The following is a 21591-nucleotide window of genomic DNA, read 5'->3' as shown; positions in this document are numbered from 1 at the left end:
AATCAAACTTCTGCATGAGTGTGGCCTTCATGCTCCTCCAACCAGGGGTTGGGATTCTGTGTGGTGAAACAAACAACACTATGCTTCAATTCTTAAATTACTATTTTCCTGCTCTTACTTTTGTCCTCTCACTTTCCTTTCTTCATCGCCCCGACCCTTCTCCATCTCTTTGTTGTGCTCCAAAGAGAGGAGGAAATAAAGTGGGTGTACCCAGGGGGGGGACGGAGGTCCCTTGGAGAGGGGTGCGGGACAATACAGTGGTCCCATGGAGGGGGGGACGGGGCGCAGGCCCAGACTCTACATCTCGCCTGGAGAGAGTAGAAAGACCTCAAAGAGGTTTAGGACCCAGCCTATCACCACCGCTGAGAGACACCGGTCTGATAGGTACTGTGGGTTGTGTGTGCTGTGGCTAATGCATGGCCAGGGGTAAAGACGTATAGAGGGTCTAGTCTGCTCTGAAGGAACATACACACACACATTCACACAGGCTCATCCAGAAACCTATGCTTTCTCTCTCCGGCCGCATGTACTGTTCCTGAAGTACAGTAAGATGTGTTGCCTTTTTATTCAAATCAAATTGTATTTGTCACATGCAGCGAATACAACAGGTGTAGAACTTACAGTGAAATGCTTACTTACAAGCCCTTAAACAACAATGCAGTTTTAAGAAAAATACCTAAAAAAGTAACAAATAATTACAGAGCAGCAGTAAAATAACAATAGCGAGGCTATATACAGGGGGTACCGATACAATCTGCGGGGGCACCGGTTAGTTGAGGTAATATGTACATGTAGGTAGAGTTATTAAAGTGACTATGCATAGATAATAACTGAGAGTAGCAGCGGTGTAAAATAGGGGGGGGGGGGGGGGCAATGCAAATAGTCTGGGTAGCCATTTGACAGAGAGAACAGTCGATGAATAGGGTGGCTGGAGTGACAATTTTAAGGCCTTTCTCTGACACTGCCTGGTATAGAGGTCCTGGATGGCAGGAAGCTTGGCCCCAGCGATGTACTGGGCAATTCGCACTACCCTCTGTAGTGCCTTGCGGTCAGAGGCCAAACAGTTGCCATACCAGGCAGTGATGCAACCAGTCAGGATGCTCTCGATGGTGCAGCTGTAGAACATTTTGTAGATCTGAGGACCCATGCCAAATCTTTTCAGTCTCCTGAGGGGGAATAGGTTTTGTCGTGCCTTCTTCACGACTGTCTTGGTGTGCTTGGACCATGTTAGGTTGTTGATGATGTGGACACCAAGGAACTTGAAGCTCTCAACCTGCTCTACTACAGCCCCGTCAATGAGAATGGGGGCGTGCTCGGTCCTCCTTTTCCTGTAGTCCACTATCATCTCCTTTGTCTTGATCACGTTGAGGGAGAAGTTGTTGTCCTGGCACCACAAGGTCAGGTCTCTGACCTCCTCCGTTTAGGCTCTCGTTGTTGTCGGTCATCATGCTTACCACTGTTGTGTCATCGGCAAACTTAATGATGGTGTTGGAGTCGTGCCTGGCCGTGCAGTCATGAGCGAACAGGGAGTACAGCAGGGGACTGAGCACGCACCCCTGAGGGGCGTGTTGAGGATCAGCGTGGCAGATGTGTTGTTACCTACCCTCACCACCTGGGGACTGCCCATCAGGAAGTCCAGGATCCAGTTGCAGAGGTATGTGTTTAGTCCCAGGGTCCTTAGCTTAGTGATGAGCTTTGAGGGCACTATGGTGTTGAACGCTAAGCTGTAGTCAACGAATAGCATTCTTACATAGGTGTTCCTTTTGTCCAGGCGTGAAAGGGCAGTGTGGAGTGCAATAGAGATTGCGTCATCTGTGGATCTGCGGGGGCAATATGCAAATTGGAGTGGGTCTAGGGTTTCTGGGATAATGGTGTTGATGCGAGCCATGACCAGCCTTTCAAAGCACTTCATGGCTACAGGCGTGAGTGCTATGAGTCTGTAGTTGTTTAGGCAGGTTACCTTAGTTTTCTTGGGCACAGGGACTATACTATGGTGGTCTGCTTGAAACATGTTGGTATTACAGACTCAGACAGGGAGATGTTGAAAATGTCAGTGAAGACTGCTCGGAATACATGTCCTGGTAATCCGTCTGGCCCTGCGTCCTTGTGAATGTTGACCTGTTTAAAGGTCTTACTCACATCGGCTGCAGAGAGCATGATCACACAGTCATCCGGAACAGCTGATGTTCTCATGCATGTTTCAGTGTTACTTGCCTAGAAATGAACATAGAAGTAATTTAGCTCGTCTGGTAGGCTTGTGTCACTGGGTAGCTCTTGGCTGTGCTTCCCTTTTGTAGTCTGTAATAGTTTGCAAGCCCTGCCACATCCGACGAGCATCGGAGCCGGTGTAGTACTATTCGATCTTAGTCCTGTATTGGCCCTTTGCCTGTTTGAAGTTTTGTCGGAGGGCATAGTGGGATTTCTTAAAAGCTTCCGTGTTAGAGTCCCGCTCCTTGAAAGCGGAAGCTCTACCCTTTAGCTCACTATGGATGTTGCCTGTAATCCATGGCTTCTGGTTGGGGTATGTACGTACAGTCTATGTGGGGATGACGTCCTCAATGCACTTATTGATGAAGCCAGTGACTGATGTGGTGTACTCCTCAATGCTATCGGAAGAATCCCAGAACATATTCCAGTCTGTGCTAGCAAAACAGTCCTGTAGTTTAGCCTCTGCTTCATCTGACCACTTTTTTTATAGACCGAGTCACTGGTGCTTCCTGCTTTAATGTTGGCTTGTAAGCAGGAATCAGGAGGATATAATTATGGTCAGATTTGCCAAATGGGGGGCGAGGGATAGCTTTGTATACGTCTCTGTGTGTGGAGTAAAGGTGGTATAGAGTTTTTTTTCTCTCTGGTTGCACATTTAACATGCTGGTAGAAATCTGGTAAAACGGATTTAAAGTCTCCGGGTACGAGGAGCACCACCTCTGGATGAGCTGTTTGCTTATGGCCATATACAGCTCATTGTGTGCGGTCTTAGTGCCAGCATCGGTTTGTGGTGGTAATTAGAATATAGATAAACTCTCTAGGTAGATAGTGTGGCCTACAGCTTATCATGAGATACTCTGAGGTTGCTGTTCTATCCTGCCGATACAGTGTACAACCCACCAGCTGTATGTTATTCACTTTGTCGTTCAGTCACGACTCGACGAAACATAAGATATTACAGATTTTAATGCCCGTTGGTAGGATATACGTGCTTGTAGTTCGTCCACTTTATTATCCAATGATTTTACGTTGGCCAATAGTACCGATGGCAAAGGCAGATTAGCCACTCGTCGCCAGATTCTCACATGGCACCCCGATCTCCTTCCGCGAATCCTCCGTCTCTTTCTACTGCGAATGACGGGGATGAAGGCCTGTTCGGGTGTCTGGAGTAAATCCCTCTCGCTCGACTCATTGCCTGGCCAGCAAAGGAAAGTATGCAGAATGAAGTGTCCTCCCTCATCACTCCCCATGGGAAAAGACTACAGTATATAGATCATATTGGGTTTAGCGTGCAGGAAGTGTTCGTTTAGGCTGACGTGAGTTCTTCTAAATCAACAGCATGTGTTCAAATACAGTTGGAAGTTTACATACACCTTAGCCAAATACATTCAAATTCAGTTTTTCAATATTCCTGACATTTAATCCTAGTAAAAATTCCCTGTCTTAGGTCAGTTAGGATGACCACTTTATATTTAAGACTGTGAAATGTTAGAGTAATAGTAGAGAGAATGATTTATTTCAGCTTTTATTTCTTTCATCACATTCCCAGTGGGTCAGAAGTTTACATACACTCAATTAGTATTTGGTAGCATTGCCTTTTAAATTGTTTAATTTGGGTCAAATGTTTCGGGTAGCCTTCCACAAGCTTCCCAGAATAATTTTGAATTTTGGCCCGTTCCTCCTGACAGAGCTGGTGTAACTGAGTCAGGTTTGTAGGCCTCCTTGCTCGCACACGCTTTTTCAGTTCTGCCCACAAATTTTCTATGGGATTGAGGTCAGGGCTTTGTGATGGCCACTCCAATACCTTGACTTTGTTGTCCTTAAGCCATTTTGCCACAACTTTGGAAGTCTGCTTGGGGTCATTTTCCATTTGGAAGACCCATTTGCGACCAAGCTTTAACTTCCTGACTGATGTCTTGAGATGTTGCTTCAATATATCCACATAATTCTCCTTCCTCACGATGCCATCTATTTTGTGAAGTGCACCAGTCCCTCCTGCAGCAAAGCACCCCCACAACATGATGCTGCCACCCCCGTGCTTCACGGTTGGGATGGTGTTCTTTGGCTTGCAAGCCTCCCCCTTTTTCCTCCAAACATAAAGATGGTCATTATGGCCAAACAGTTCTATTTTTGTTTCATCAGATCAGAGGACATTTGTCCAAAAAGTACAATCTTTGTCCCCATGTGCAGTTACAAACAGAAGTCTGGCTTTTTTATGGCCGTTTTGAGCAGTGGCTTCTTCCTTGCTGAGCAGCCTTTCAGGTTATGTCGATATAGGACTTGTTTTTACTGTGGATATAGATACGTTTGTACCTGTTTCCTCCAGCATCTTCACAAGGACCTTTGCTGTTGTTCTGGGATTGATTTGCAGTTTTCGCACCAAAGTACGTTCATCTCTAGGAGACAGAACGGTATGACGGCTGCGTGGTCCCATAGTGTTTGTACTTGCGTACTATTGTTCGTACAGATGAACGTGGTATCGTCAGGCGTTTGGAAATTGCTCCCAAGGCTGAACCAGACTTGTGGTGGTCTACAACTTTTTTTCTGAGGTCTTGGCTGATTTCTTTAGATTTTCCCATGATGTCAAGCGAAGAGGCACTGAGTTTGAAGGTAGGCCTTGAAATACATCCACAGGTACACCTCCAATTGACTCAAATGATGTCAATGAGCCTTTCAGAAGCTTCTAAAGCCATGACATCATTTTCTGGAATTTTCCAAGCTGTTTAAAGGCACAATCAACTCAGTGGGAAACTTCTGACCAACTGGAATTGTGATACAGTGAATTTTAAGTGAAATAATCTGTCTGTAAACAATTGTTGGAAAAATGACTTGTGTCATGCACAAAGTAGATGTCCTAACTGACTTGCCAAAACTACAGTTTGTTAACAAGAAATTTGTGGAGTGGTTGAAAAACTAGCTTTAATGACCCTAACGTAAGTGTATGTAAACTTCCGAATTCAACTGTAACACGCACACAGGCTCATCCAGAAACCTATCGATTCACCCTCCCTCCCTTCTAGTCCTCCAATCTCTGATGGCCTAAGCACAGACTCTAAAGCTCTCTGGCCGGGCAGCAGAGCGTGACAGGAGATTAGAACCCAAAGGTCTACTTTGTGGTTGCTGAGTGTATCCTAGCAGTGGACACTCCATGTGACCAGCGCTCGCCTCTCTACGCTCGCCAGGGCGAATGAATCACTCCTATTGTTGTTGTTTACTCGTACGGTCTAACAGTCTTTAATGCCTTAGATTGGGCAACTCTCTCTGTTAGAAACTCTGATTTCTGTGGTTATGGCACCTGGCACCCGATTCCCTATGTAGTGCACTATATTTGAATTGAGCTATTTGTTCCTTGGTCAAAAGTTGTACATAAGTAGGGAATAGGGTGCCGTTAGGGACACATTCTGTTTAATATCCTAATATCCTAAACACCACCTATCACGTTACCTCTGTTTCTACTGCTGGGAAAATCTACTGCTTTCTTTCTGCTCTCAATCTCTCATCTCTGGGTAGCTATACTCACAGTAGCAGTCATTTGCCATCGATTTCCAACAACTTGATTTGATTGTCTATTAATAATGTTTTTTTTTTTTCTTTCTTCTTGCCTTTTCTCCTGAAGGTCTTGTTTGAGCCCAGATCTACCAAGCACTGAAGGTAAGTTATTTTTGAACTTTTTGTAGATTTGTAGATCATTTGTAGATAACTTTGAACAGGTACATGCCATCGAATAAATGTAATATGTTTGCGTTCCGCTAAAGAACATGTCTGTCATTTTTGTTTTAATGATTCCCATTAATCATATAAGCTTAATGATGCAAGGCTTATCATTAAACTTAAACTACATGACCAGAAGTATGTGGAAATGTGCTCATCGAAAATTTCATTCCAAAATCATGGGAATTAATATGGAGTTGTTCCCCCTTTTCCTAATATAACAGCCTCTACTCTTTGAAGGCTTTCCACTAGATGTTGGAACATTGCTGCAGGGACTTGGTTTAATTTAGCCACAAGCGTTGGTGAGGGCGGACACTGATATTGTGCAATTAGATGTGTTTGAGGTCAGGTCTCTGTGTAGGCCAGTCAAGTTCAACACCAATCTCGACAAACCAATTCTGTATGGACCTCACTTTGTGCACGGGGTTATTGTCAAGCTGAAACAGGAAAGGTTCTTCCCCAAACTTGCCACAAAGTTGGAAGCACAGAATCATCTAGAATGTCATTGTATGCTGTAGCATTAAGATTTCCCTTCTGAAACTAAGGGGCCTAGCCCGAACCATGAAAAACAGTCCCAGACCATTATTACTCCTCCACCAAACTTTAAAGTTGGCGCTATGCATTCAGGAAGGTAGCATTCTCCTGACGTCTGTAAAACTGCCAGGTGGTGATAGTGAGATTCATCACTCCAGAGAATGCGTTTCAACTGCTCCAGAGTGCAATGGCGGCAAGCTTTATACCACTCCAGCTGACGCTTGGCATTGTGCATGGTGATCTTAGGCTGTTTGGCATTGGAAACCCATTTCATTAAGCACCTGACAAACAGTTGTTGTGCTGATGTTGCTTAACAAGGCAGTTTGGAACTCGGTAGTGAGTTGCAACTGAGGAAGAGGATTTTTACGCACTTCAGTACTCGGTGGTCCCATTCTGTGAGCTTGTGTGGCCTACCGCTTCGCGGCTGAGACGTTGTTGCTCTTAGACATTTTCACTTCACAATAACAACACTTAGTTGACCGGGGCAGCTCTAGCAGGGCAGAAATTTGACTTGTTGGAAACGTGGCATCCTATGACAATGCCACGTTGAAGTCACTGAGATCTTCAGTTCGGGCCATTCTACTGCCAATGTTTGTCTATGGAGATTGCATGGCTGTGTGCTTGACGTTATACACTGGTCAGCAACTGGTGTGGCGGAAATAGCAGAATCCACTAATTTGAAGGTGTGTCCACATACTTTTGTGTATATAGTGTATGATTCATAAAGGAGAAAGAAAAACATTTTAGTTATTATTGGTGCTCACAGTACAGTCGTGGCCAAAAGTTTTGAGAATGACACAAATATTAATTTCCACAAAGTTTGCTGCTTCAGTGTCTTTTTAGATATTTTTGTCAGATGTTACTATGGAATACTGAAGTATAGTTACAAGCATTTCATAAGTGTCAAAGGCTTTTATTGACAATTACATGAAGTTGATGCAGAGTCAATATTTGCAGTGTTGACCCTTCTTTTTCAAGACCTCTGCAATCCGCCCTGGCATGCTGTCAATTAACTTCTGGGCCACATCCTGACTGATGGCAGCCCATTCTTGCATAATAAATGCTTGGAGTTTGTCAGAATTTGTGGGTTTTTGTTTGTCCACCGGCCTCTTGAGGATTGACCACAAGTTCTCAATGGGATTAAGGTCTAGGGAGTTTCCTGGCCATGGACCCAAAATATCGATGTTTTGTTTTTGCCTGCTGCCATTCCCGAGCAAGCTCTGTACTGGTGGTGCCCCGATCCCGCAGCTGAATCAACTTTAGGGGACGGTCCTGGCGCTTGCTGGACTTTCTTGGGCGCCCTGAAGCCTTCTTCACAACATTTGAACCGTTCTCCTTGAAGTTCTTGATGATCCGATAAATGGTTGATTTAGGTGCATTCTTACTGGCAGCAATATCCTTGCCTGTGAAGCCCTTTTTGTGCAAAGCAATGATGACGGCACGTGTTCCCTTTGTAGGTAACCATGGTTGACAGAGGAAGAACAATGATTCCAAGCACCACCCTCCTTTTGACGCTTCCAGTCTGTTATTCGAACTCAATCAGCATGACAGAGTGATCTCCAGCCTTGTCCTCGTCAACACTCACACCTGTGTTAACCTCTCTGGGATATGTGGGATGGTAACATCCAGTGAAAATGCAGAGCGCCAAATTCAAATAAATTACTATAAAAAATACACTTTCATGAAATCACACATTCAATATACCAAATTAAAGCTACACTTGTTGTGAATCCAGCTAACGTGTCAGATTTAAAAAATGCTTTATGACGAAAGCAAACAATGCTATTATCTGAGGATAGCAACCAAGCAAACAATCACAGACCATCATATTTCAACCCTCCCGGCGCGACACAAAATGCAGAAATAAAGATATAATTCATGCCTTACCTTTGACGAGCTTCTTCTGTTGGCACTCCAATAATTCCCATAAACATCACAAATGGTCCTTTTGTTCGATTAATTCCGTCGATATATATCCAAAATGTCCATTTATTTGGCGCGTTTGATCCAGAAAAACACCAGTTCCAACTTGCATAACGTGACTACAAAATATCTCAAAAGTTTCCTGTAAGCTTTGTCCAAACATTTCAAACTACTTTTGTAATACAACTGTAGGTATTTTTTAACGTAAATAATCGATAAAATTGAAGACGGGATGATCTGTGTTCAATACCGGAGGAAAACAATGTGTAGCATGCTTTCTGGTCACGCACCTCTAACAAACAGTACACTTCACTGGAGCCTCAGTCTGAACATGGCTACTTCTTCATTTCTCAAAGGAAAAACCTCAACTGTTGACATCCAGTGGAAGCGATAGGAACTGCAGGAAGGTCCCTTAGAAATCTCGATTCCCAATGAAAATCAATGAATAGAAAGTGACCAAAAAAAAAAAAACTGAAAATCTGCAGGTTTTGCCTGCCAAATAAGTTCTGTTATAGTCACAGACATGATTCAAACAGTTTTATAAACTTCTGAGTGTTTTCTATCCAATACCAATATTAATATGCATAAATTAGCATCTGGGACTGAGTAGGAGGCAGTTTACTCTGGGCACGCTTTTCATCCAAATGTGAAAATGCTGCCCCCTATCCACAAGAAGTTAACAGGAGAATCACTGACATGATGACAGCTGGTCCTTTTGTGGCAGGGCTGAAATGCAGTGGAAATGTTTTTTGAGGATTCAGTTCATTTGCATGGCAGAGGGGGACTTTGAAATTAATTGCAATTAATCTGATCACTCTTCATAACATTCTGGAGTATATGCAAATTGCCATCATACAAATTGAGGCAGCAGACTTTGTGAAAATGTATATTTGTGTCATTCTCAACTGTACATAACACAGCTACGGTTCTACAGAGCAGAGCACTATACATCCATCTGGTTCCTATAATTACACACACACACACACACACACTCACACACATGGTTTAATACCCACCCTCAGTCAGTCAGCAGTGTAGCGCAGCGTCAGCCAAAGGGGATGCTTTCAAAGTGATGTTCTGTGGTGTTTCTCTTTTGTGTCCAAAATTGCACCCTATTCCCTTTTGTAGTGCACTACTTTTGACCAAAGCCCTGTTGGCCCTGGTCAAAAGTAGTGCACTACACAGGGAATAGGGTGCCATTCCCCGTAACCCTCTCAGATCACACCTGTATGCAGTGTTTCCCCTAGGAATGTTTTCGGCAGGGGTAGCGGTGGGGCTGGGGGGGGCGGGGTCTGGTGGTGCTAGTTGTTCTCATACTTCCAGTTATTGAGCCAACAACTATCCATTTAAAAGTGTGTCTCTGCAGAAATATATATATATATATATATATAGTGCCTTCAGAAAGTATTCACAAAAAATCTATGTAATCAACTTTAAATTCAGGATGTAACACAACAAAATGTGAAAAAAGTCAAGGGGTGTGAATACTTTCTGAAGGCACTTTATATTTATAAAAAAAAAAAAAAAAAAAAAAAAAAGGTGGGCAACTGCTGCTAAATTAATATAGCGGAAACACTGTATGTCTGGCTCTGTCTCCCAGACACACTGCAGTCACTCACACCACATGGAAGTCTCGCTTGTCTTTGTTCTATAGACATTACAGATGGTGACCATCATGATGATTATAAACCTTTGGCTTGTAGTACTTCACAGCACAAGCTGTGAGATCTAACTCAATTTGCAGCCATTGGACTGGCATTTAGTACTTACTTCACTACCGGTGGAACACACTAAGTAGGTTTTAAAGGATTCAAGCATGCTGTTTTATTATGGGAATTGGTTTTCAAGATTCTCAGACTCTTGCTCTATTTGAGACACTTGGAATTTTCCTTGTGATATTTATCTCGCTCTCTCTCTCTCTCTTCCTTCCCCTCTTTCTCCCTTATTTTGTCTCTCTCTCTAGCCGATGAAGAGAAATTGGATGAGCGAGCCAAGCTGAGTGTTGCAGCCAAGCGTTCTCTCTTCAGGGTACGAAAGGACACGATGTTGCTTTGGTGTTTTCTCTCACCTGTGTTTACCTTCCTTGGAGGTAGCAATGAGTGGACATGGCCTTTTAGATGTATGCACATGCACACACGCGCATGTACACACAAGCAGCAACGTACGCACGCATGCCCGTACGCATGCACACAAATACACGCAGCATTCCTCCTCTGACTCAGTTACTCCACACATTGATGTGAGCTGACTCTAAGCTGGTGTTGGGCATGACACAGACAGACAGAGAGAAATATTCTAATGATTTACTTAAGCATTGAGACTGATTTTCCATACAGAATCTTCTATTGGCCAACTCGCATGTGGAATATACTGTCAAGGTATTAGCTAATGCAGTCATAGTAATGACATAGCATTTCAAGTAATAACTCCATTGCTGTCATTGGCATGATAATTCCATTAGGAGTTGGCAAGAGAGCGGAAACAGACTGCCACTCAGGCTAGGTCAAGCACGGCGATCATGTGCTTTCTTGTATCAATCTGTCTCATGCTAACGTCTTGTGCTACATCGTGATTAACTCTTTCCTCATATCGTAAGACAAAGTCCACTCTCTATGCAAATGCCTCTTTGTTAAGGTTTACAATATCAAACCTTGCAACAGCCATTTCTTACCCTATTTTGGTTGGGTACTTGGGTAACTCCAGAGTCTCTGGTTAACTGAACATATTTCTCTAGTCGATGTATTTGAATTATATTTGAATTAATTTATCTTCTATTGGATTATCTAAAACCAACGGATTTCTCTATTCTCTTTCTCTTTTCTATTGAAGTATCAATCTATTCCCTTAAAACAGAGTTTGAGCTTTGAATTGGTTTGAAAACACGGAAGATGACTCTGGTCTCCATGCATGGCCTCCCTAGGAGTTGGAGAGGAACACGGATGGGGGCTCCCCAAAACCCCCATCACGGAACGTGGCCATGGAGAGGCGACTGAGACGCACCCAGGACCGCTCCCATACCCAGCCAGTCACTACTGAGGAGGTGGTCATTGCTGCCACGTAAGTCCCAACTATACCTGCCTCTCCATGCTCCCCTCACCGCCCCCCATTTGTGAAACAACTGTTGTTTTGTTGATTGAAAGCCACAGTCCGTAATTCCCACTCCAGTAAGGCAGGGTCATGTGTTTTGATTTAGAACATGCTCTGTGATTTGCCTGCGGGTTCCGGTCAGTTGATTAATACAAAGAGGGTGGAGAAAGCGGCTGTTACCTTTCTAACTTGCGTCACGTTGCCCTAAAACGGTCACACAGGTTTGACTCTCCAAGGGCTTGACACTGAAACATAGTAAGGATCCACTGAAGCTGATAAACACTTAACACAGTATAAACAGTTTATAGGAGCTTATTAACACTCTGTTTACATTATACTCACTATTCTATTGTGAAATGAACTACCTTAATGTAAAGCTGTAATCCTTAGCGGTCAAACTTTCACAGCCATTTGCGATATTACAACAACAATTACGTTTCTTCAAACAACTCTTTTTTTTTTTTTTTTTTACCCCATCTGACATCATTTGCTCATCATTGCACGCGCAATAGAACAGAGTATGTACTACACTTTGGATGCTAGATTCTAATATCAATGCTGAATGCTAAAATTCTCTGTTTCAAAAACTAAACAAAAACAAATGCGCCTGAGTCGCCCAGTGGCTCTGTTTCGCCTTTCACAGATCTCCGCTTTAAAAGGGAATTCCATTCAAAAGAATCATCTGGACCTCCTCTTCTCCTCCGTCTCCCATCTCTCTTCCCGCTGTCACCTCTGTCTCTGTACGACTCGGTCTCTGTCCCCTCTGTGTCACCCTATGTCTCTGCGACTCTCTCGACTGTCACTGTAAAGTGTATACGGTGGGAGCACTCATCCCTAGCCCCACTCTAGTCCAGCAGCAAACTGACACCATACAGGTACACAGGCATGGAAGTGAGCACACCCGTGTGGCATTAGCAGCCTATGGGAGTTCAGGGGTTATCCTAACCCAGGAACGAACCTAATTAGCCTGCTCCCAAATCTGTATGTGCTGTCTTGCTAACTCCTGTGGTCATAGTTGGCAAGACGGCACAAACGGATCTGGTACCTAGGCTATAACCTAACCACAACAGCTACAGTACACTGGTTGAATGTATCGTTGGTTGTTTGCTGGCTCCATCATCATGACGGAGATATTGTTCATGGAAGCTGACTAGCATTTGGTCCGAACAGAGTATTTGTCTGTGTGTAATTATATTAACCTTTGCGGAAATTTCAACCATCAATCTGTTCTCACAAGGTCAGGAGGGGTGTTTGGATGTTTGGCACCCCCTTGTGTATTTTGAGGGAACAACTTGCATGTAAAGTCTGTTGCATATATTACTCAATTTGGTATCCAGAATCTCCTGCAACCTCTCAAAAGATGGAGCATAGAAATTGTGCTTTGTCAACCGGCCAATACAATGATACTGTATTTGTCCACACTGTAGGCTATGTACTGGACTGTACCCCCTTTCTATCTGTGTAGCATGGCCCTGGCCTGCGTGAACTAGCCTGCCTTCCTGTTCATTTTCTCCCCCCCCCCCCCCCATATCTCCCTATCTGTGTGTAATTCCTCCTCCCAGCCTGCATGCGTCCTCACAGGAGAGTGCTGCAGCCAGGGAGCAGGCCAGGCAGGCCCATAATGCCCTAGAGGTCCAGAGGGAGGCGCAGCGGACCTCCTCCAAGCTCCTCCAGACTTCTTCTCCTGAGGAGAACCAGCCCCAGGCCCAGAATCATGTATGTATTCATGAATGATGTATATTGTTTTAATATATTTATAATCTGGTGTATGTATCATCATCAGTATGCCACCCTCTCCTGCCTTCCAGCCAGAACATACATTTTTAAAAGTTTGTGTTTTCTCTTCGATGGTTTTAAATGCATTGTATCGACATGTGTCAAGTAAATCAAATCCAAAAACCCAGCAGGGCCAGGGGGACGCAGAGCCGGATCTGTCCACCTTAAGCTTGGCAGAGAAGATGGCTCTGTTCAACAGACTGGCCCAGCCAGCCACCAGGGTGATCCGCACCAGGCCTGATAGCAGGGGGCGCAGGGCCAACGCCCGTTACCAGACCCAGCCCATCACCCTCGGAGACCTGGAGCAGGTAGGGAGACAATGGAGCAGATATTATAGGAGGGGTTCTGGCTGTATTCGGTGTGTGACGTGGTCGTAGTGATTGTTGCTGTAATCATATACTTCTATAACCCTTCTTACATAGTGTTGTCCCTTATCTATTTCAACATTGATTCAAGCCTCTTATCCCCTTATTGACTCTCAACATCACCCATTGTGTGTTTAATACCATTTAATAGAAAAAACAAACACACACCGTTTTCCTAAGTGTGTGAGACTGTGTGTGTATTCTCTGGTCCAGGAGCACTCAGACACTGACCCCTGTGATGAGCAGGAGCTAGGTGACGGGGGCCAGTGTGACATCACACAAGTAAGGCTCAACCCACGGCATGGTGGCCAGGGAGTGGAGGCTGATGCAACTGGAGCTATGCTTGGCTCTTGGCAACACCAGCTTTGTCCGTTATGTGCGTGACCAAAATTAAAAGATCAGATTCATTAGTAAACATTATTTTTTTGCTTTTGTTAGTTCTGTGAATAAAATAGCAATAGCATACAATTACTTAGAAAATCTATGGATCATTTGCTGATGCTCTTCTAATGAATCTGAGGCTGCTTCATTTGAAAGTGAAATGCAGTATCATCGCATGCCGTAGCAGCTTTTGACGAAAGCACGATTTTAATTAGAGCACAAGACACAAGTGCTATCTCCCTGATTGGCCTGTGATGTTGATAAGATAATTTAGTTCTCAAGGTATTTAACCCAATTGAATTATATTCCTCAGTCTGAAAACCAGAATTTGTAAGATCCTGGTCGAATGAAACAGACGGAGGCCCAGCTAAAATAGTCAAAGGTTTATTCACGGGAACGTTCTAAAGTCAAGAATACAAAACAATACATTTTATACTGACTTCTCACGCCCACACATTCACACAACCATACGCACACACATACACACACACACACAACCATACGCACACACATACACACACACACACAACCATACGCACACACACACACACATACACACACACACACAACCATACGCACACACATACACACACACACACACAACCATACGCACACACATACACACACACACAACCATACGCACACACATGTCCTGCTACCCAGCCGACAGAGATTAGTGACCTTGTCCTTGAGCCGTACTCCCCGTTCTCTCCCAAATCTCTAGTCAGGTCGGCACCAAGCTCAGACAGTCTGTGTTTAAAATACCATAAAGACATATTGTCTTTACCCTAATTCTGACTAGGACTACACATTTATTGATTATGATTTTATACATTCCAATCAATTCCATACAATTATATGTTTCAGGGCGGAATATTCTTATCATTCAATTAACAGATAATTTTCACCTAACAGATGTCAATTAAGAGATTGTTGTGTGATGATGCGCGGACGAAGGCTGGGCATGGTTTCTCCCAAATGGCACTCTATTCCCAATATAGTGCACTACACTAGGAGGATGGTGGCACCTTAATTGGGGAGGACGGGCTGGTGGTAATGGCTGGAGCGGAATTAGTGGAATGGCATCACATTTATAGTTTACATGTATTTGATGCCATTCCATCATTTTTGAGCCGTCCTCTCCTCAGCAGCCTCCACTGTTGCACTACTTTTGGGCCCTGTCCAAAGTAGTGCACTAAATGGGGAATAGGGTGCCATTTGGGGTGCAGATGCTATTTCACTGAGGCATAAACAGACCCTCTGTGGGAGAGGAAAAGGGAAGAGAATAAAAAGCTGCCCCCTTGTTCATTCTCTGAATGGAGGGATGGACTGAATGCAGTTTATCAGCCGATGTTGATCTCTCACCAGTCACTGTTAGAAACAAGCTTGTTGTGACTGAAAAAGAGGGACGAATAAAGGAATGGGCTTCTTGAGACTGTCGTTAGTGAGCCATACAGTGTAGGGTTGACACAGACAGTAGAGTCTTAACATTATTCACTCCTAAATGGTATCAAAGTTTGAGAACAGCTTGTTCAGACAGCATTGAGGTCTGCCTACTTTCCTCTCATAAAGAGTACAACACTGTAAATGTACAGTACATTGTTGTAATCTGAGCAGATTACCTCAGAGGAAATACATTAGTTAGTTTTCTGTTATGTGTCATGTAAAAGTGATTTCTAGGTTTGTCCTTCGACTTAGACGATGAGGAATTCTGTTTATACCACAACAGGATATGGAAATGATGTAACAACAAAGACGAGATGATTCATAAAAGTGAATGACTTTAGATGTTAGCGTTCTTGATAAACATCAGAGAAATTGTCGTTTTTTTCTCCGTTGAAAATTGACGTTTGAGGGTCAATCCTAAATGAATGGACGATTGTGTCGATGTCTACTGATTCAGTGTTATTATTAGAGCATGATTCTGTGAATAGAGCGGGAGGGAGAGTGTGTGTTTGTGTGGCTGAACTCATCCTTTGCTTCACAGACTGTTGCTGCAGCTGCATCGCATTCATAAGTGCACATCGTAGCAAAACGTTTTGTAACCAAAAACATAAACGTCACTACCTTTGCTTATGTTTGGTGCCCAGTGAATATGACCCTGGACTCATTGTGCTCTGTGGTTGTCAGGGGGTGGGTGGACATGATTGGTTGGGCATGGCTTTGTGACGTGGGCCGTGATTGGCTAGGCAAACTGCAGTCCTTTTGATCCTCACAGGAAGTGCAGTGGGTCAGCCTGTGATTAGTCAGCTTTATCTAGAGTTCCATTGTCTGTTGGTTAGCCTGCTGCCTCACTATTGCTGGGCAGACGCACTCATCTGCTGAGGGAGCTTCTTGTCCACTCTAGCTGACTTTGTTTTCTCTCTCCTCTCTCATCCCGCTCTCTTGTCTCTCTCTTCTCTCTCTCTCTCACTCTCCCTCTTTTCCCTCGACCCAGATCCATAACGGGGCCAAGTTGGGCCAGCTATCCTCATCTGCCCTCAGACCTGGGGCCACGGTCTCCACAGACCACGCAGGGGACATCCACTTAGCCACTGGGGGCGGGGGTAGCCCAGCCGAGGCACCCAACCCTGGGTACTACGAAAGGTCCATCCCCCACCACCCTAGCCCTCCCACCCAGATCACAGAACCCTCCAATGCCGTCTGGAGGTCTGTGCCTGGCCCCCACCACCAAGCCTCTCTGGATCTCCAGGCGCACCAGGCTGACACAATCACCATCCTCCCCCAGGGAGAAGAGGGCGATCTGTGCGGAGGGAAGAGAGAGCTGCCCTCTCCGGAGGGAGGTGTCAGAAAGGCCCCCATGCCCCAGCCTCAGGCCCGGTATGGTGGGAGGGAGTGGGAGGAGGATCAGCATTTGGCCAGGATGGGTGAGGGTGTGGAGCCCCAGCGTGTGTTGAAGGGGTCAGAGAGTGGTGGTGGTGGTCTCCACCAGGACCACAGGCAGCACCAGGAGCAGAGGGGCTATCTGAGACATCAGATATCTGAGTCATCATTAGACCTCCAGGACCCAGACAGACACAGGTCAAAGGTCATCAGCACTGGTAAGCAGAAGCTATTCTGAAAATATAGTTTACCAAGCTACCAATTACTTCACACTGGAATAAGTAAGCTACACTGAAGCTACCCTTAAGAAAAATATAGTGATCAATTATCATATCGAAATGTCATGGAGTACAAATTGCAAGTACAGATCACTCTGCAGTCAGATGTTAACAGAAAAAAAACAATGTTTCAAGTGAGAATTCTGGTAGGTCTGGTGCCGACAAAGAAAGGAAAGTCTTGCACACCCATATTATCGTTTGTGTGTGTAGTTCCAGTAGTTGGCTACATCGCTACATAGCAAAAAAGTAATTAACTACTGAAAACACTAACAAGATTTAAGTTCAACTACCAACAAAAATGTAGTTAAATGACATATAGTTCACTACTCCCCAGCAATGCTGGTAAGACAAGCTTCCAGGGGCTGTGGTCTGACAGGGGGAAAGAGGGAGGAAGGGTTGTCTTTTCTGTTAGTCTTTCACTTTCTCTCACTCTACCTCTCTTTCGCTCATGCTTTAAAAAATCCACATAAAATTCTCAGAAAATCTCCACTCTCTCTCTCACGCTTGCTCACACACACACATACAGTTGAAGTCGGACGTTTACATAGACCTTAGCCAAATACATTTCAACTCAGTTTTTCACAATTCCTGACATTTAATCAGAGTCAAAATTCCCTGTTTTAGGTCAGTTAGGATCACCACTTTATTATAAGAATGTGAAATGTCAGAGTAATAGTAGAGAGAATGATATATTTCAGCTTTTATTTCTTTCATCACATTCCCAGTTGGTCAGAAGTTTACATACACTCAATTAGTATTTGGTAGCATTGCCTTTAAATTGTTTAACTTGGGTCAAATGGTTCGGGTAGCCTTCCACAAGCTTCCCACAATAAGTTGGGTGAATTTTGGCCCATTCCTCCTGACAGAGCTAGCTGGTGTAACGGAGTCAGATTTGTAGGCCTCCTTGCTCGCACACGCTTTTTCAGTTCTGCCCACAAATTTTCTATGGGATTGAGGTCAGGGCTTTGTGATGGCCACTCCAATACCTTGACTTTGTTGTCCTTAAGCCATTTTGCCACAACTTTGGAAGTCTGCTTGGGGTCATTGTCCATTTGGAAGACCCATTTGCGACCAAGCTTTAACTTCCTGACTGATGTCTTGAGATGTTGCTTCAATATATCCACATAATTCTCCTTCCTCACGATGCCATCTATTTTGTGAAGTGCACCAGTCCCTCCTGCAGCAAAGCACCCCCACAACATGGTGCTGCCACCCCCGTGCTTCACGGTTGGGATGGGGTTCTTCGGCTTGCAAGCCTCCCCCTTTTTCCTCCAAACATAACAATGGTCATTATGGCCAAACAGTTATATTTTTGTTTCATCAGACCAGAGGACATTTGTCCAAAAAGTACTATCTTTGTCCCCATGTTCAGTTGCAAACCGTAGTCTGGCTTTTTTATGGCGGTTTTGGAGCAGTGGCTTCTTCCTTGCTGAGCAGCATTTCAGGTTATGTCAATATAGGACTCGTTTTACTGTGGATATCGATACTTTTGTACCTGGTTTCCAGCATCTTCACAAGGTCCTTTTGCTGTTGTTCTGGGATTGATTTGCACTTTTCGCACCAAAGTACACTCATCTCTAGGAGACAGAACGTGTCTCCTTCCTGAGCGGTATGACGGCTGCGTGGTCCCATGGTGTTTATACTTGCGTACTATTGTTTGTACAGATGAACGTGGTACCTTCAGGTATTTGGAAATTGTTTCCAAGGATGAACCAGACTAGTGGAGGTCTACAATTGTTTTTTCTGAGGTCTTGGCTGATTTCTTTTGATTTTCCCATGATGTCACGCAAAGCGGCACTGAGTTTGAAGGTAGGCCTAGAAATACATCCACAGGTACACCTCCAATTGACTCAGGCTAATTGACATCATTTATCAGAAGCTTCTAAAGCCATTACATAATTTTCTGGAATTTTCCAAGCTGTTTAAAGGCTCAGGCAACTTAGTGCATGTAAACTTCTGACCCACTGGAATTGTGATACAGTGAATTATAAGTGAAATCATTTTTCTGTAAACAATTGTTGGAGGAATTACTTCTGTCATGCACAAAGTAGATGTCCTAACCGACTTGCCAAAACTACAGTTTGTTAACAAGACATTTGTGGAGTGGTTGAAAAATGAGTTTTAATGACTCCAACCTAAGTGTATGTAAACTTCCGACTTCAACTGTACATGCATACATACAGTGCCTTCAGAAAGTATTTAAACCCTTTAACTTTTTCCATTTTGTTGTATTAAAACGTGGTATTAAATGATCAAAGTGGAAGAATAATTATAACATTTGTAAACAAATATATCTTGATTAAAAAAGTATTCAACGCCCTGAGAATACATGTTTGAATCATCTTTGGCAGTGATTACAGCTGTGAGGCTTTCTGGGTAAGTCCCTTTCAAGAGCTTTCCATACCTGGATTCTGCAACATTTGCCCATTTTTATTATTGAAAAAATTCTGCAAATCTGTCAAGTTGGTTGTTGATCATTGCTAGACAACCATTTTTAGGTCTTGCCATAGATTTAATTTGTCAAGCAGATCTAAGTTAAAACTGTAACACGGGCACTCGGGAACATTCACTGTCTTTGTAAGCAACTCCTGTGTAGATTCTGCCTTTTTGTTTTAAGTTATTGTCCAGCCTGTGTTTACCTCCACTCTTTATTTTTTATCAGAAAAAACTCCCAGTCCTTAACTATTACAAGCGTACCCATAACATGATGCAGCCGCCACTATTCTTGAAAATATGAAGAGTGGTACTCGGTAATGTGTTGTATGTTTGGGGCAAATCCAATAACACTTTGTATTCCGGACAAAAAGTGAATTCCTTTGCCACATTATTTTTGCAGTATTACTCGAGTGCCTTGTTGCAACAGGATGTATGTTTTGGAATATTGTTTATCTGTACAGGCTTCCTTTTCACTCTGTCAATTAGGTTAGTATTGTGGAGTAACTACAATGTTGATGATGCATCCTCAGCTTTTCTCTTATCACAGCCATTAAAACTCTAACTGTTAAAGTCACCATTGACCTCTTGGTGAAATCCCTGAGCGGTTTCCTTCCTCTCCGAGTTAGGAAAGAGCGCCTGTATCTGTGTAGTGACTGGGTGTATTGATGTGTAAAATCTAACTTCACCATGCTCAAAGGGATATTCTATGTCTGCTTTTTATTTTATTTTAACCCATTTACCAATAGGTGCCCTTTGCGAAAACCTCCCTGGTCTTTGTGGTTGAATCTGTGTTTGAAATTCACTGCTCGATTTAGGGACCTTACAGATAATTTGTGTGGTACAGAGATGAGGTAGTCATAAAAGAAATCATGTTAAACACTATTATTGCACACAGAGTCCATTCAACTTATTTTGTGACTTGTTAAGCAAATGTTTACTCCTTAACATAGTTAGGCTTCCCATAACACAGGGGTTGAATACTTATTGACTCAATACATTTTACCTTCATTTGTAAAAAAAAATAAATCATAATATTAATTCCACTTTGACATTATGGGGTATTGTGTATAGGCCAGCTACAAAATCTAAATGTAATCTGTTTTAAATTCAGACTGTAACACAACAAAACTTCAAAAGGTCAAAGAGTGTGGGAGGAAGGGTTGTTTCTGTCTCTGGACTTAAACCCCATTGAAAACCTGTGGTTTGAATTGAAGAGGGCAATCCATAAGCACAAACGAAGGATATCAAGGATCTGGAAAGATTCTGTATAGAGTAATGGTCTGACGTCTCTCCAATCTCATTATATTGTGAAAGAGGCTCGGTGTCTTTATCCTCGTAACGGGAGGGTGATAGAGTATTGAAAACAGCGGTGTCAATCATTTTAACCCCAAAGTTTTTTAGATTCGTTTTTATTACTTAAACAATCTATTTCTCTGAGCAATTGTATTAGTATAATTTCAATTTTTTTCAGCATACAATTTACCTCAGTATTTGTGTTTATTTATTTTATACAGTCTTTTTTGCTCCTCTTTATTAATGGTGCCAATAATTCTGATCATCGCTTGGCTGTGTGTTTGTGGGAGAGAGTTATGAAGTTATTTCCTATGCCGACCATCTGACAGATCACATTAGCTCAATCAAATTCATTTATTTCCCCCTTGGTACACCCACTATGGCTCCTGTTGTAAAGTAAATCCATGTAGACTACTCGCAAAAAAACATCAACATAGCCAATGCTACGACACGGCGTAAACTTAAGTGTTAAGCTGTAACACTTAAGTGAGATGCTGTATCTCATCAACAAAAAAAACTGCCTGTGTTGTGTGTCTATGAATTATGTTTACACGCAGTGTCTGTGGTTTTCAAGCTTTCCCTTATTTGACAATTCACTGTGGGTGCAGACTCTAGCAAGCTCTCCCCTGTTTTGTCTTGTCACTCTGTATCAGCGTTTGGCTTTTCCCGCAGCCTGTTAGGGCACGGACCAGTCGAGAGCGAGAGACTCCTTTATGGTGTGGCTTCTGTAGAGGGAGGTTCGCTGTACACATCTAGAGGAGCAACAGGGCGGAGGG

At 43.5% G+C, this 21591-nt stretch overlaps 1 protein-coding gene across 3 annotated transcripts in view; it reads left to right on the top strand.

The window, feature by feature from the left end:
* The window catches only part of LOC139532060 (supervillin-like), a 124898-nt gene that overhangs the window by 28994 nt on the left and 74313 nt on the right, over nt 1-21591 (top strand). For all 3 annotated transcript variants that reach the window (XM_071329181.1, XM_071329182.1, XM_071329184.1), the window contains exons 8-13: nt 5825-5859; nt 10340-10404; nt 11297-11433; nt 13026-13179; nt 13368-13547; nt 16423-17026. In XM_071329181.1, the coding sequence (XP_071185282.1) occupies nt 5825-5859; nt 10340-10404; nt 11297-11433; nt 13026-13179; nt 13368-13547; nt 16423-17026 (1175 nt within the window). The remainder of the gene's footprint in view (nt 1-5824; nt 5860-10339; nt 10405-11296; nt 11434-13025; nt 13180-13367; nt 13548-16422; nt 17027-21591) is intronic.

The sequence above is a fragment of the Salvelinus alpinus genome, chromosome 10, assembly GCF_045679555.1.
Source record: "Salvelinus alpinus chromosome 10, SLU_Salpinus.1, whole genome shotgun sequence".
Lineage (NCBI taxonomy): Eukaryota > Metazoa > Chordata > Actinopteri > Salmoniformes > Salmonidae > Salvelinus > Salvelinus alpinus.
This window is presented reverse-complemented; position numbering and strand designations above follow the sequence as displayed.